Genomic DNA, 14,108 nt, shown 5'->3' with positions numbered 1-14,108 from the left:
GCTTAGCTCCGCCTAGCTTCACTCACATCCATCTGGGACCTCTTACATTGAGAGTGATTTCTGCACCAGATTTTATGGTAGAGCCAATCAGGACGCAGGGCAGGAGTTTCATAGATGTGACATAGCGTAGAAGCGACTGTGAGACTGTTATCAGCGTCACGGGTTGGCTTCGATGTGAGTGGTTGAAGTAGCACGTCAATAGATGACGGACAAGTGGCTTATCCAATCATATGCAAGCATTTTTTGATTAGGCCCAGCCTTCTGAAGCAACACTTCAATGGATTGATCCCAGATGGATGAGTGGAGCTATAGGAACGAAATTCATCTGCCGAGAGTCAGGTTAATTCGATTGTGCATTGAGATTTGGAATAGAAATGCTGATTGTCATAATTCTCAGTGAACACCTCAGGTTTCAGTTATAGTGGTAATGATATGAAGATGCATGTGAGTCCGGAATGTAAGTTGTACTGTATGGTGGGTTTTTGCTCTTTTTCCCCTAATTTGCTCAATCTTAGTTCAGAAATAGGTAGTAAATATATCTTTGTAGTGGCAATATTAGCGGCTTAGAGAAAGCCAGCCATGTATGTAGAGGTCACTCACTTGCCACAGTGTCCTCTGAAATAGTGTTTGAGACACACACCGCCAAGCCACACACACCATGGTTACAAGCCATGATGACATGGTACACCTCTGTAGCCTGCAGTGTGGTATGACGTGCATAAGAATCATGGAGCTTTTATGATTAATGGCATTAACATCCTAACACACAGAGGATGGCTGGCATGAGCATTGCAAAGTTCTAATGGCCATAGATTAGTCTGTCTCACATGGGGCGCTGTTGCTGAAGGTAAAATTAAAATATGATTGACTCAGTTGGTTGTAGCCTATTTCAAGCTGTTAAATCATCAAATATTTTTCACATTCAGACCATGCTGATTATGAAATCCAACAGGTAGCATAGGCTATCCTAACACCAACCCCTTCAACACACACACACACACGCACGTTCTGTAGCATATACGCACGCATCTCACACATCCCACAGAATCTTCTGATCAAGTCTTGTTATTGTAGCCCAGTCACTGACCTGAAATATATGAATGACTATAGCATATTACTAATTAATGTATTGCGTTTCAGTGATACACAATCCAACCCCACAACCCTATATACTTTATTAAAATGTAACAATTTTGTCCCAGCTGACGCGTAATCATTGCAGGGTATGGTAGCACATCTGCGGCGGCAGAATAAGTCGCCCTCGTAAACAAGCACCGAAAACTCCCCCGCCCCCTATCTCCCGTTCTGCGCTCCGTAGTGTAAATGCGTGTGCTAGTTCCGTATTCTCTCAGCTAGTTTACTACATACGCCGTTCACCCTCCCTAAAATTCCCCGTTCGGACGGGAACCGCGATGTGAATCTCTCGTCGCTCTGTATTCCCACAGTCGTCACTTTCTCGTGGTGTCTGACGGTAAGCCTTGTAGTATGTTCAGGATGATTAATTTACTAGGTGAGTGTGTGTGTGTGTGTGTGAGTGCGTGTGTGTCTCTGTCGGTGTGTGCGAGCGCGCGCGCGTGTGTGTGAACCTGCGTGTTCCGAACGGGCGCTGAATGTGTGGGTAAAGTTTGGGGAGGGACAGAGACGGTATCATGTCATGTGTTGTAGCTATCAAACAGCATGGCATGTGCCCGTTAGTTAGCGTGTGGGCAAGCTAGCTTAGTTTACGTAGTGTGAACAACTATTGCGTCGTAACACTAGCAGTCTTTTTATCCAGCATAACCCACAGCACAAGCGAATTTGTATCTGAAATATCCCAGCAAATGTGTCGAAGTTGCCATATGTTACGGAATTTCTTGCATTTTAAAGGCAGGGGACGCAAACCCTGACGCGATACGTTCAGACTTAAGCAATGAGATAACGGTGATACTGTGCGGCCCATGTGTATGAGAGAGACGCCGAGATGGAACAAAATACCTAGCCTACTACTGTTACGCATCTATAGCAACTGTTTTCTTCTAGCATTTTCAGTATCATTTGTATGACGTCTTGTCTTTAACATCATGCTGTGTAATACCGCTTGTTCGCCACTAGCGTCTCCTTAAAATGTTAAGTGAAATATCTGTTTGATAGCCTATTGCATCAAATACAAACATGTTAAGATAAAGATAATGCCATAACATCACATGAGATTTCTCATGATGTTTGAGAGCTGTGTAAAGTTTACTGACTGTCATGTTACGGATGTGCACCTGCAACATTGTAACAGCGTGTTACATCAACATCATTAGCTGTCCCCTGAAATCACATGTTCTGCATTCACATACGACGAGGAAGTTTCAATAATAGATGTCGAATTACTGTATCATCATATAATTAATGACAGAAAATATGTGCTTTTGTGTGTTGCTAACCTACTACTGGAAAAAACTAATGAGTTAATTTGGTTTCAAGTTTCTACATGGTTCTAAAGCACAGACAGTGGGTCTCTGACATATCAGGAGGTTTACATCACTGCAGTTTTGTATGGTGCCAACCAAAACTTGTTGGAAGGCACACCCATCTGAATCTTTTATTTGCTTACTGACAGGGATTTCCCCAGCAACCTTAAAATATGTTTGATTATACCATTCCAAGTACATCTAAAATATACTCAGGCTACTGGTAATCTTTTACTATGTTGACATTCAAGATCTAGGGGGCATCCTAAGTCAAGTTTTTATTTACAACAGGCACCTAGTTTGGTGGCTATATTCACAAGCAGTTTTTCTTCTATAAAGGTGGAATCTATTCAGAATGAAGAGCCCGCACAGGCAAGAGTGCAAAAGGATGCGGTGGTTACCATGGCAATGCTGGACCACACACACACAGCTGTGACCTCTGCTCCACGATCTCTCCCCACCCGATGACCTCTGCTGCCACCCATCATGGCCGCTCCGAGGAAATACTTGGTCCGAGACTTTAACCGCTATATCACCTGCTTCCTGTGCAGAGGTTATCTGATTAAGCCCACCACCGTCACCGAATGCCTGCATACCTGTGAGTACCCGCTCTTCGGGTCAGGAACACTAAGCTCTGTGCCGTCCACAGTGAATCAAAACAAAAGACACAGCTGTAGTTGTAGCTCACTGCTTCTGCATGAGCTTCATGGCTCATGAACCCAATGGTGTGTTTGCGAGAGGTGTGCTTTCAGTACACTGGTATTCTCTCGGTATGATGGTCATAATGACCTATGAGGGCCCCATGTCCATGTAGATCCCTTGCAGTGGTCTTAACTTTGCCCTGCTTTTGTCACCCTTGTCTCAATGAGTACCTGTTGGTATTCTGATGTCTTGGTTGATGTTTTCAGTTCCCCTGATAAGCCATGTGTGTAGTGTCATGATCACAGGCTGATGCTCTTCTCTAAGTTCTTTATGAGACTGAAGTTTTACAAGAGAAGCATGAGAGGTTGAGCACACACTGTTAACACACAGGCTGGAGGGTCACCCTGAGGAATGTGTGTGTGGCTGTAAGGCTTTTGTGTTTGTGATCTCTCCTTTGCCTCAGTTTTACTTGTGTGTCACTCAAGTGCTTACATAATGTCCACAGACCCCCACAACACACACACAAACAAACAAATAAAGACAACTAAAATAAGTCCTTGTCATCATCATACCTTACACACGAATCAAAGTTGAAAATGCATGCATGCACTGCAATTAATAACCTTCTGCTATATCATTTCATGTGTGTATAGTAGTTGCTGTCTCTGGTTTACTGTCGGCATTGAGAAGGCAGGTGGTGTTGGTTTGGTACAGTTGTAAGATGTGTGATGGTGTATACCAATCTGATTCTCCTTTCTCGTCTCCTGTCCATCTTACCGATCTCTTTCAGTTTGTAAGAGCTGTATTGTTCAGCACTTTGAGGAGAGCAATGAATGCCCACAGTGTGGCATTCAAGTGCATGAAACCAACCCATTAGAGATGCTAAGGTAGGAAAGGCACTCACACACACACACACACACAGACATGTGCATGCACACATACATACACATACACACACGCACACATACATGCACATACACACACACACATATACATGTGTGCACACTAGGGATGTAACGGTATGAAAATTTAACCTCACGGTTATAGTGACCAAAATTATCACGGTTTTCGGTATTATCACGGTATTTCTAAAAGTGTGTTCAATATGTTCAGAAAGTACTGATAGGCCTACACAAGCTGAAATAGTTTCAAAAAGTGTCCTGTTCACTTTTTTCTTCATGTTTAATTGGCTATGTGCTTATAGCTTAACTTACCCTACCATAACTTGGAATTTGCCATTTCTGTTATTTGGATCAAATGAATGAGACCAAAGTAAGCGTTTGAAATAAAACTTCAGGCTACTGTATTCTCCTGATAACGTGAGTGGAATGGATTTAATGTGGATATGAACATAAAAAGACGTAGATTGGCTACATGATACAGTGCACGTTTTGCGGTGAAAATGTTACGCCTTTTAAAATCAGGTGTAGCCTTAAAACCATCAATTAGACAATAGGATCAGTAGGGTACCAGTTTTGATAGATAGATAGATACTTTATTGATCCCCAGGGGAAATTCAAGAACCTGTTTCATTGTACCAGGCCTACTGTATGTTAAAAGCAGGCTCGGATGAAGCTGGGAAGGATTAAACACACGGTTTCCACACCGCGGTAATCAACCGTGATAATTATGATATTTGAAAAGAAAACGGTAATTGTTATCATCAACATTTTATCGCGGTTTACCATTATACCGGTAATTGTTACATCCCTAGTGTACACACACACACACACACACACATACAAAAACACACACACATACATACACACACACACACACACACATACAGTGACCAAAATTATCACGGTTTTCGTATTATCCGCGGTATTTCTAAAAAAGTGTGTTCAATATGTTCAGAAAGTACTGATAGGCCTACACAAGCTGAAATAGTTTCAAAAAGTGTCCTTCTTCATGTTTAATTGGCTATGTGCTTATAGCTTAACTTACCCTACCATAACTTGGAATTTGCCATTTCTGTTATTTGGATCAAATGAATGAGACCAAAGTAAAGCGTTTGAAATAAAACTTCAGGCTACTGTATTCTCCCTGATAACGTGAGTGGAATGGATTTAATGTGGATATGAACATAAAAAGACGTAGAGTGGCTACATGATACAGTGCACGTTTTGCGGTGAAAATGTTACGCCTTTTAAAATCAGGTGTAGCCTTAAAACCATCAATTAGACAACAGGATCAGTAGGGTACCAGTTTTGATAGATAGATAGATACTTTATTGATCCCCAGGGGAAATTCAAGAACCTGTTTCATTGTACCAGGCCTACTGTATGTTAAAAGCAGGCTCGGATGAAGCTGGGAAGGATTAAACACACGGTTTCCACATCGCCGGTAATCAACCGTGATAATTATGATATTTGAAAAGAAAACGGTAATTGTTATCATCAACATTTTATCGCGGTTTACCATTATACCGGTAATTGTTACATCCCTAGTGTACACACACACACACACACACATACAAAAACACACACACACACACACACACACACACACACACACACACACACACTCAAATCATTCCAACATCACTATACTGGTACTCGTTCTCTCAGTCTCAGTCTATGTCTACAAAGTTGTCATGTCAGTGACATGTCAGAGCATGTCACTTCCATGCTCTCACACAGGCATACTGTGTGTTACCGACCGACCATTCTCACACAGACATATGTTACCGACCGACCATTGTGCTCCTCAGATGAACAACGTCAACTGCCACCCGGGGCAATCCAAATTTCTTATCATCTGTTGTTGCCCATTGGTGGAATGCACGACCAGCTCGTTCCACCAATGGGTAATTTATCTTGTGCGTTAATTTACCAGCACTTTACCTTGATTGTTTCCCTTGTTGGAAGCGTGTAATGTAATGTAATGTAATGTAATGTAATGTAATGTAATGTCTCTATTGATGTATCTTTCTGCTTTTCCTCCATAGGCTGGATAAAACACTTGAGGAAATAATATTCAAACTTGTGCCTGACCTGAGAGAGAGTGAGCAAAGCATTAGCTGTTTGTATTTTTCCACATTAGCTATGTGTTAATGGTGTAGGTGTAGGTGTGTGTGTGTGTGTGTGTGTGTGTGTGTGTGTGTGTGTGTATGTGTGTGTCTGCTCTCTCCTGTCTCACACTATCTGCTTTTCAGAGGAAGAACAGCGGGAGGTTGACTTCTGGAGGAAAACAAAGTCAAAAGGGAACGGTGAAGGTAAACATCCTTACTCTCTAACATGTAAACAAAGATGCATCAGAACATCACATTTTTGACTGTTTGGGTTTAATTGGCCAATTAAAAACAAAGTCTGTGCAAAATACTGTCTGACTGAAGGCATCCCTGAATACAATTTCTGTTTTTCTTCTTTGGAGATGGTCCTCTGCTCAAGAAGGCAAGACTGGGTGATGATGATGACTGTGATGAAGATGGCGGTGGACGAGATGGAGACTATCATAGGAGTGATCCTCAGATTGCCATCTGTCTGGACTGCTTGCGAAACAACGGACAGTCAGGAGAAAGTACAGTAAAGGTGAGTGTGTGTCTATTTGGTCATGGCTATGCATATTTGGGTTTGTCTGTCTGTCTGTCTGTATATGTATTTGACTATGGATGCCTGTATGTCTGTGAATGTGTTAGTGTGTGTGTGTGTGTGTGCATCATGTCTGTATGTGGCTATGGATGTTTGTGTCTTTGTGTGTGTGTGTGTGTGTGTGTGTGTGTGTGCTGGCGTGCGCAAATGTCTGTCTGTATTTGGCTGTGGATATCTGTGTGTGTGTGAATGTCTGTCTCTCTGTATTTGACTATGGATGTGTGTGTGTGTGTGCGCGCGCGCATTTCTGTCTGTCTGTATTTGACCATAGCTGTGTGTGTGGTTGTAATTGCACCTTGTGGCCTCATGAGTTATTTACTGTATACATGTTTGTTTGTTTATGTCTCTGCTCAAAGGCTGTGTGTGTGTGTGTGTGTGTGTGTGTGCTGGAAATATAAATAAAACGGTCTTTACAAACAGAGAAATAACAACCCTCATGTTCACATTACTCAAGCATTAGGTTCAGTACTACCAGAATTTCAATATTACATTAACTGTGCACACATGTTTGTGTGTAGGTGTGTATGTGTGTTTGCGCCTATGTGAATTTCCTTGTTTGTTTATTTGACCCCTCCTCACCTCCCAGAGCTTAATGAAGAAATTCATCCGCTGTTCCACTCGGGTTACCGTGGGAACCATTAAGAAGTTTCTCTGCCTGAAACTTAAGTTACCAAGTTCTTATGAGGTAAACATCCAAGTTCATCTATTCCAATTTAAGAAAACCTCTCTTTTTTGTTACACATATTTTTGTTTTGCAAATGTAAAACGCATATGCAGGGTACTTTAAAGACTGTCAGCCAGAGAGTGCAAAAATGAAGGACTTATCTATGTGAAACTACCGTTTCATTCAAATAATTCCTGATTGTGAATTTGTGACATTGTTTTTTGACTTTTTTTACATGTCTCACACTGTACATTGAACTTATTTAATGTTTTTGCAGGAAATAGTCCTAATTAATTATTATTATTCATAGGACATAGGACATTCTTGCTGTTTGTCACATATAGCTCTAAGATTTTTCCAAAGCTACAGCACTGAAGCTCCAAATGCAGTCTTCTCCACGGTGTTTACATAAACCATTTATCCCTTTTAGTTTACATTTACATGCACACTGTACTGCTTCTCACTGTATTGTGGTAATGGATGTATGCACTGTTTGGGTGTCACATGAAGCTGTAGCACATGTATGTGTGGGAGTGCACCTATTTTCATCTATGAATAGATTTCACGATGGCATCATTAGAAAGTGACCATGACCATGGTCATATATTAGCCTAATTCTATTCTTTTCTGGTTGGAAGTGGTTAAGAAAGTGTCCTTAATGATTATAATGCAAGAATCTTTTTTCTATTTACTCTTTGTGTGTGTGTGTGTGTGTGTGTGTCTGTGTGTGTGGTTGTGTGTGTGAGAAGCTGGATGTACTGTGTAATGGAGAGATCATGGGCAAAGACCACACCCTTGAGTTCATTTACCGCACACGTTGGAGACTACAAGAAGAGAGCGTGAGTCATGCACACACACACACACACACACACACACACACACACACACACACACACACACAGATATCACCATTCATTCGCGTGAATGATGGAGTAGGTAATGAAAAGCTATAGACTCTGTGATGTTCAGATCTCATATTTAAGGTGTGTGTGTCGGGGGGGGTTGGGGGTGGGAGGAGACCTCTTGAGGAGTGTGAACAGCTGCTATCAGTTCTTCAGTCCCATACACTGACACACACACACACACACACACCCCACGGAGGTATGACTCACATCTCCAGTTACCCCAGTGCCTCCTGCCCCAGTCTGCCCCAGGACACATGGGGTGAGGGGGTCGGACAAGCCGAGACACTCGTGGCTGATCCATGGTGTCATTGCTACAGTGACCTTGTCCTTACAGTACCTCACAGTGTGGTGCAACCCCAGTCAGGGTCATAGGTCAGGCCAGCGTAGACTAGTGATGGACTCACTGACTTGCTATGGGTTTTTGCTGTGGTTTGTAGGCCATACAAATCCCTGAAAGTACTTTGTGAAGGCACATTGTGCAGGTTTGCAGGTTTGTTTAAGTGATGGTTTTGTAGGTTTGATGGTTTATAATATCTTAAAATCCTTTTGGAGGTACACATAGATGGTCAGGCTGGTTGGCAGCATTTTAAATGACACCTCCCACATGCCCTGTTCCTTTCCTTTGAGTGGATCCCTTCCTGGCGACAACTCTGCAGCCTGCAGTATGCTCTGCTGCAGAACCAAGAGCAGGCAGGCAGTCTATGTGACTTTAGCTGTTCAACTTCTAAACTCCAAACTACCTTTCTCCAATAGGCCGTGCTTGTCCACTCTGTCTAGACTCTCTCTCAGCCAGTACCACAGGCATATAGGGACTATTTTGCTGACTAGTACATGTAATAGCACTTTAACAGCACTTTATAACTACCGGTAACTGTTTTTTTTTTTTTACTAACTATTTATTTTTTACACTTATTTGTATTGGTATATTTTATATTATTTATATCTGTTCACTGCTTGACGTGGCTGTGCATGTTGTCCTTTGGGGATAAATAAAGTGTTTTGAATTGAATTGAACTTACCTATCATTACCACTAGTCACCCAGACTGTTCACTATTTTTTTTTTAAAAAAGCTTTTACAGTATGATTTTGCCAAATATATTTATAATTTTCAATGTTACTATTTAAATTAAATGGGATTTAATAGAAATGTTTCATTAAATATTTACAGATTGCATTTGCAGATTAGTGCTGTAATACTTTCTAATTAAAAAACAAACTAACATCTTGATTGATTAATGTTTGGTCTGCCTCTCTGTCTCAACTTTACTCAATAGGCATATCCCATGGTTCTGGAGTATCGCCCACGAATCGACTTTGGCTAAGAGAACAGTGTCACAACTTAACAGAACTGATGCTGTAAGGACAAGGACTCCCAGGCGGACACAAGAAAGTTCACACTGACAAGCTGACTTCATGTCACCCATACCATTCCTGTCTGTTTTGTTTTTTTTGTCACAAGAGCTGCTCTGGTAGAGGCGCCCATACATGACTCTTGAGTAGTAAAAATCCTACTTGAGTAGGATTGTTTTTACTTACTCGCCTGGTAAAGCTAGAACACTGGTTTTACCTACTCAACATGCAGACATAGAGCACTGACAGAGCCTGACATGATGGCAGCAGCACATCAACGACCCACTTTGCCATGATAACCCAATGTTTTCTTTAAAGTAAGTAAGGACAGGTGTGTGTGTGTGTGTGTGTGTGTGTGTGTGTGTGTGTGTGTGTGTGTGTGTGTGTGTGTGTGTGTGTGTGTGTGTTTGTGTGTGTGTGTGTGTGTGTGTCCTGCAAACTTCCTGACACATAAAAGAACAGGCGACTCAGCCCTGAAGCATCACTTGTACATTCAGGCTGGGAGTCCCGGTGGTGACGAAACCCTGCTCTCCAGAGTCCAGTTCACTCTGCAGTGATTACACCAGACAAGGAAGATGAGATGAACGTTTATGCCCCTTGGACTCTTCTCTTTTAACGCTTCCACTCCATCACTTGGTCAAATTAGCCTCTTCAGTTTCCTGCCATTTCTCTATATACTTCTCTCTGTTTTTCACTCTTTCTTGCTCTCTCTCTCTCTCTCTCTCTCTCTCTCTGTCTCTCCCTTTGTCATCCCTCTGTTAGTGCGTTTCTGTGCCTGTTGCATCTGTAATGGTGTTTTTTGGCAGAGTTGTGTGGTCCTGATGGCTCTGGCTGACAGCTGAGACGACGGATGGTTTCTAGTCACTGCTGATGACACAAGAGGACGTGAATGTGTCTCTCAAAACTGCATCGGATGGCACGTGCTTCGCAAAAGGCTTTCCCATCAACTGCAGAGTTGGGGGATGGTGATTTACATATTCTATTTCATCTTTAGCGGCGTTTAGTTTGAGGATTCCTCTATTTAATTCGTCTTTTGTCACAGTCTGAACAAACATGTCTATTTTCTTACTACAGATAATCCAAATAACTACGCAATGATTTGGAATAACTAATCAGACCAATATGGTGTTTTATTATGTTCCCTGATGTCTGTCTCAGTGTAGATTCAAGAGACATGATATTGACGCCATTGCCGAATTTATTTTGTATTGTCTGCATTGTTCCTTAGAACATCTTCCATAGTTATTCATTCAGATAATAAGATTTCATTTTTAAATATTACAAACTTCATGGTACATATTACAGAATACATCATACATTATTTGGAATCTGTGGGATTTCATAGGATTTGAATTGCACTGGTACGTTACACTTATAGTAGATTGTATGAATCTGCAATTGATGTAGTTTTATAAAGAAATCACAAAACTGAAAGTATTTGAAAGGGTGTCGACGTGATTATAATTGTTTGGGCTTGGCTTTAATAGGCATTATCTATATATGGGGCAGAGGTGGCCAAGCGGTTATTTAACTGGACTTCCAATGCCCCTGTAACTAGTTGGCTCTAAGTTGCCCTGGATAACACTGTCAGCTAAATGCATAAATAATAATTATTTGACTGATGCAGACTTGTTCTGTCCTGTCTACTGAATACTGAATCAGGTGTGTCAAATCAATGATGGTTTGATTTTGAGAACGTAAGGAATATGTGGTATGATGACAAGTGTATTGATTATGTAATAATACATTTGTGTCAACTTACTAAACATTCTCTCTAAGCTTTTTGAAAAGCTAAACATTTCATGTACAACTTTTCCATACAAAGACATACCTTTGGTTGGTCACAGGGTATTTCTGGGATAAAAAAAGGGCTTTTCATATCTAAAATCATGATAAATACTGACAGCTAAAGAGCCTCTTTTAATAACCACGAGACCATTAAAGGTAGAGTCTGTGAATTTTGGCAAAAGTTTGATATTTAAGCTCAACAGCCAATCAAATTATCCCTCTCCCTTGTACTTGTGAAGCAGAGTCTTGATTGGCAGAATTGTAGATGGCTCCATCCAAGCCAATATGTTTGATTCCCATTTACAGAGCTAGGATAGCGCACCACCACCAGAGTTTGTGCACACACTGATCAAACAGCTTTAGGACCACAAGAAGCCAAGAAAGCAAAAGCTTTGTACTTTTAATCAAAGATTCTAGAATCTTTGCTTTTAATGTAGAACCTTGAACATTTCTGAGAAGAATGGGACATCCTGTGATAAGTAAGGGATAATGTATAGAACGCCGGCCATTATTGGGAAAATAAGTCCCGACAGGGCGAACCGGTCTTGTTTCGCCCTGAAGGGACTTATTTTCCCATAATGACCGGCGTTCTATACATGATCCCGCTTATTATACGGCTACTTGCCCACACGAAATAATAAACTCCCCACTATATGACTTCAGCCTACATAGCCTAGCCTATTTGTTACCGTTCATCGTGGCATTTGCTGAAAAAAACAAATAGTTCGCAACAACACAGGCTGCTGAACTTGAATCAAACATTCTTTAGAACACCGCTGATCAACCGTCTGCTTTCAGGTTTGAATGAAGTTCCAGTCCTTGCGTAGTGATATGAAAGACGTATCAGAAGCGCAAAACCCGTTGCCATTGACAGCGGTAATTATATGTTTGCAGCGGTAATTACATTAATTTATTTTACCGTAGAACGTTGGGAAATCCCATTCAAGTCAATGGAGCGTTCTACTAGCATTGTGAAGAGCCGTATAATAATGAGATTTAGTGGTTTGAGGTTGGACTGTTATAAAAGCCAGGACTTTAAGGGTAGCACTGCACCACACTGCTTAGAGGACAGCACTGCACCACACTGCTTAGAGGACTACAGTTGTGTTAAACAGAGACAACATCCATTGGGGGTGTCCCAACTGTACTCTCAAAACAGTGGTATCCTGTCGGGTTGTAGTCCAGCCAACCACAAGTACACCTGTCATGGTCAATGAAGCATGGACACTATGCTCAGGAGTGCCACTAGAAATGTTGCCATCAATGAAAGACTTATAGTGCCCCTGACTGGGCTAGCATGTGAATGTTTGAGCTTTGAGAGTCAGGTGTGCTCTGCCTGGAATACAAACAGACAACCATGCTGTCTCTGTGGATATCACTGGCACGGTCCCAGATAACAGGCATGAAAGAGGCAAACTGGCTACTGATGGGTGGTCAAGCTGAGGGTTTTGACTGGCTAGGCCCAGAAGGCATTATTATAGCAGACAAGAAGAAGTGAAACTGGTTTATAATGAGTGATCTTATGTTACTTATGTCACATCTCTCTCTCTCTCTCTCTCTATCTCTATCTCTCTCTATATATATATATATATATATATATATATATATGTATGTATATATATATATATACTGTATTCTCATTCTTTATCTATCTAAGAGATTAAGGCAATTCAAATACAGCCTGGTACATTGATGGACAGGTACAGTTGACATCATTATAACCTGATATTCTGTACTTAATACCTGTGTCACCTGTGCATTTACAGTACATGCTGTCTGCTTGTTAGATTAGAGTGAAACCCAGTGAAAATTTGCTGCAGCTTGCCACTTTGTCCTTGAGAGCCTTTCTGTAGGTCAACAGTTATTCTTCAAAGCTCAATTCTCTCCCAGGAAAACTAGGTAGAATAAAACTGACTTTTTGTCCTGCGTGCCGAATCACAAATATGTATTTTTGTATGGTCATCCATGAGATTGTGTGTGTGTATAAAATGCTGCTTAGAATACAGTAATTTATTATTCTATTTTTAAATGTACTATACTGTATATGTCCTGGAGATAGAGTTTGTGCATTCTGTCTTTATAAGTGTTAGTTTGATATGTTTTCTTTCTGCTAGTGGCCCAGGTTATCACTGTTAAATATTAAAGGACGTTTTCTCCACACCAATGTTATTTGTTTCATATTCCTACACTTATTCTTCGGAGATCCTCACAAAACCCTATCCAGTAGAGAAAGTATGCAATGCTTATTTATTTATACTTTGTAGGAAGGGAATTATTCTAACAGTAAAGATGTTGCAAACAGAGGTTGGAGCAGTGGGGACATTTTTTTTCTTCAAATCTAATGTTGGCATTGAATGATGTTTTGTTTGTAAGCTAAAATGTGACACTTTCTGGGGATACTGGACACCATGTCAGCCACTAACAGCTTAACTTAACAGTTTATTGACAGGCCGTTGAGAGTAGGGTAATTCAATCTGCCTCAGTGTGGACTTGTGTCTGAATATAGGTGTATTTAAATATAAATCCATAATTGAGTGAAGCTCTTGGCAGCCCACCCGTACACCCAAACTTGGTCTTTGATTTGGGTAAACTCTTAATCCCCCTCATCCTCCCTGCAGCCTACTGTTGCCTTGCCATGCTTTAAATGTGATATCACTGTGTGTGTGTGAAAGAGAGAGAGAGAGTGGGTTGAGGAGTGGATTAAGTTTCTGTTAGCTTGAACCAGTC

General features: G+C 41.1%; 1 protein-coding gene across 2 annotated transcripts; it reads left to right on the top strand.

The window, feature by feature from the left end:
* Positions 1 to 1,319: 1,319 nt before the first annotated feature.
* On the top strand, positions 1,320 to 11,030 carry pcgf5a (polycomb group ring finger 5a). 2 transcript variants are annotated; one of them, XM_048270485.1, is made up of 9 exons: positions 1,320 to 1,471; positions 2,778 to 3,036; positions 3,871 to 3,967; positions 6,031 to 6,086; positions 6,238 to 6,297; positions 6,456 to 6,613; positions 7,260 to 7,358; positions 8,087 to 8,176; positions 9,518 to 11,030. In XM_048270485.1, exons 2-9 carry the CDS (start codon positions 2,925 to 2,927, stop codon positions 9,563 to 9,565), a joined length of 720 nt encoding a protein of 239 aa, XP_048126442.1. In that variant the 5' UTR covers positions 1,320 to 1,471; positions 2,778 to 2,924; the 3' UTR covers positions 9,566 to 11,030. The 2 variants fall into 2 exon arrangements, with proteins under 2 accessions (XP_048126442.1, XP_048126443.1); XM_048270486.1 differs by having other exon boundaries at positions 1,320 to 1,510.
* Positions 11,031 to 14,108: the final 3,078 nt, after the last annotated feature.

This window comes from Alosa alosa, chromosome 18 (assembly GCF_017589495.1).
Source record: "Alosa alosa isolate M-15738 ecotype Scorff River chromosome 18, AALO_Geno_1.1, whole genome shotgun sequence".
Classification (NCBI taxonomy): domain Eukaryota; kingdom Metazoa; phylum Chordata; class Actinopteri; order Clupeiformes; family Clupeidae; genus Alosa; species Alosa alosa.
The sequence above is the reverse complement of the archived record's forward strand: the minus strand, read 5'-3'. Positions and strand labels throughout refer to the sequence as shown.

Excerpts from the sequence above, each read along its gene's own strand:
- pcgf5a (XM_048270485.1), top strand. The coding sequence starts at position 2,925 with ATGGCCGCTCCGAGGAAATACTTGGTCCGAGACTTTAACCGCTATATC. Across the intron at positions 3,037-3,870 it reads CACCGAATGCCTGCATACCT|TTTGTAAGAGCTGTATTGTT; the intron begins GTGAGTACCCGC and ends GATCTCTTTCAG. Across the intron at positions 6,614-7,259 it reads CAGGAGAAAGTACAGTAAAG|AGCTTAATGAAGAAATTCAT; the intron begins GTGAGTGTGTGT and ends CTCACCTCCCAG.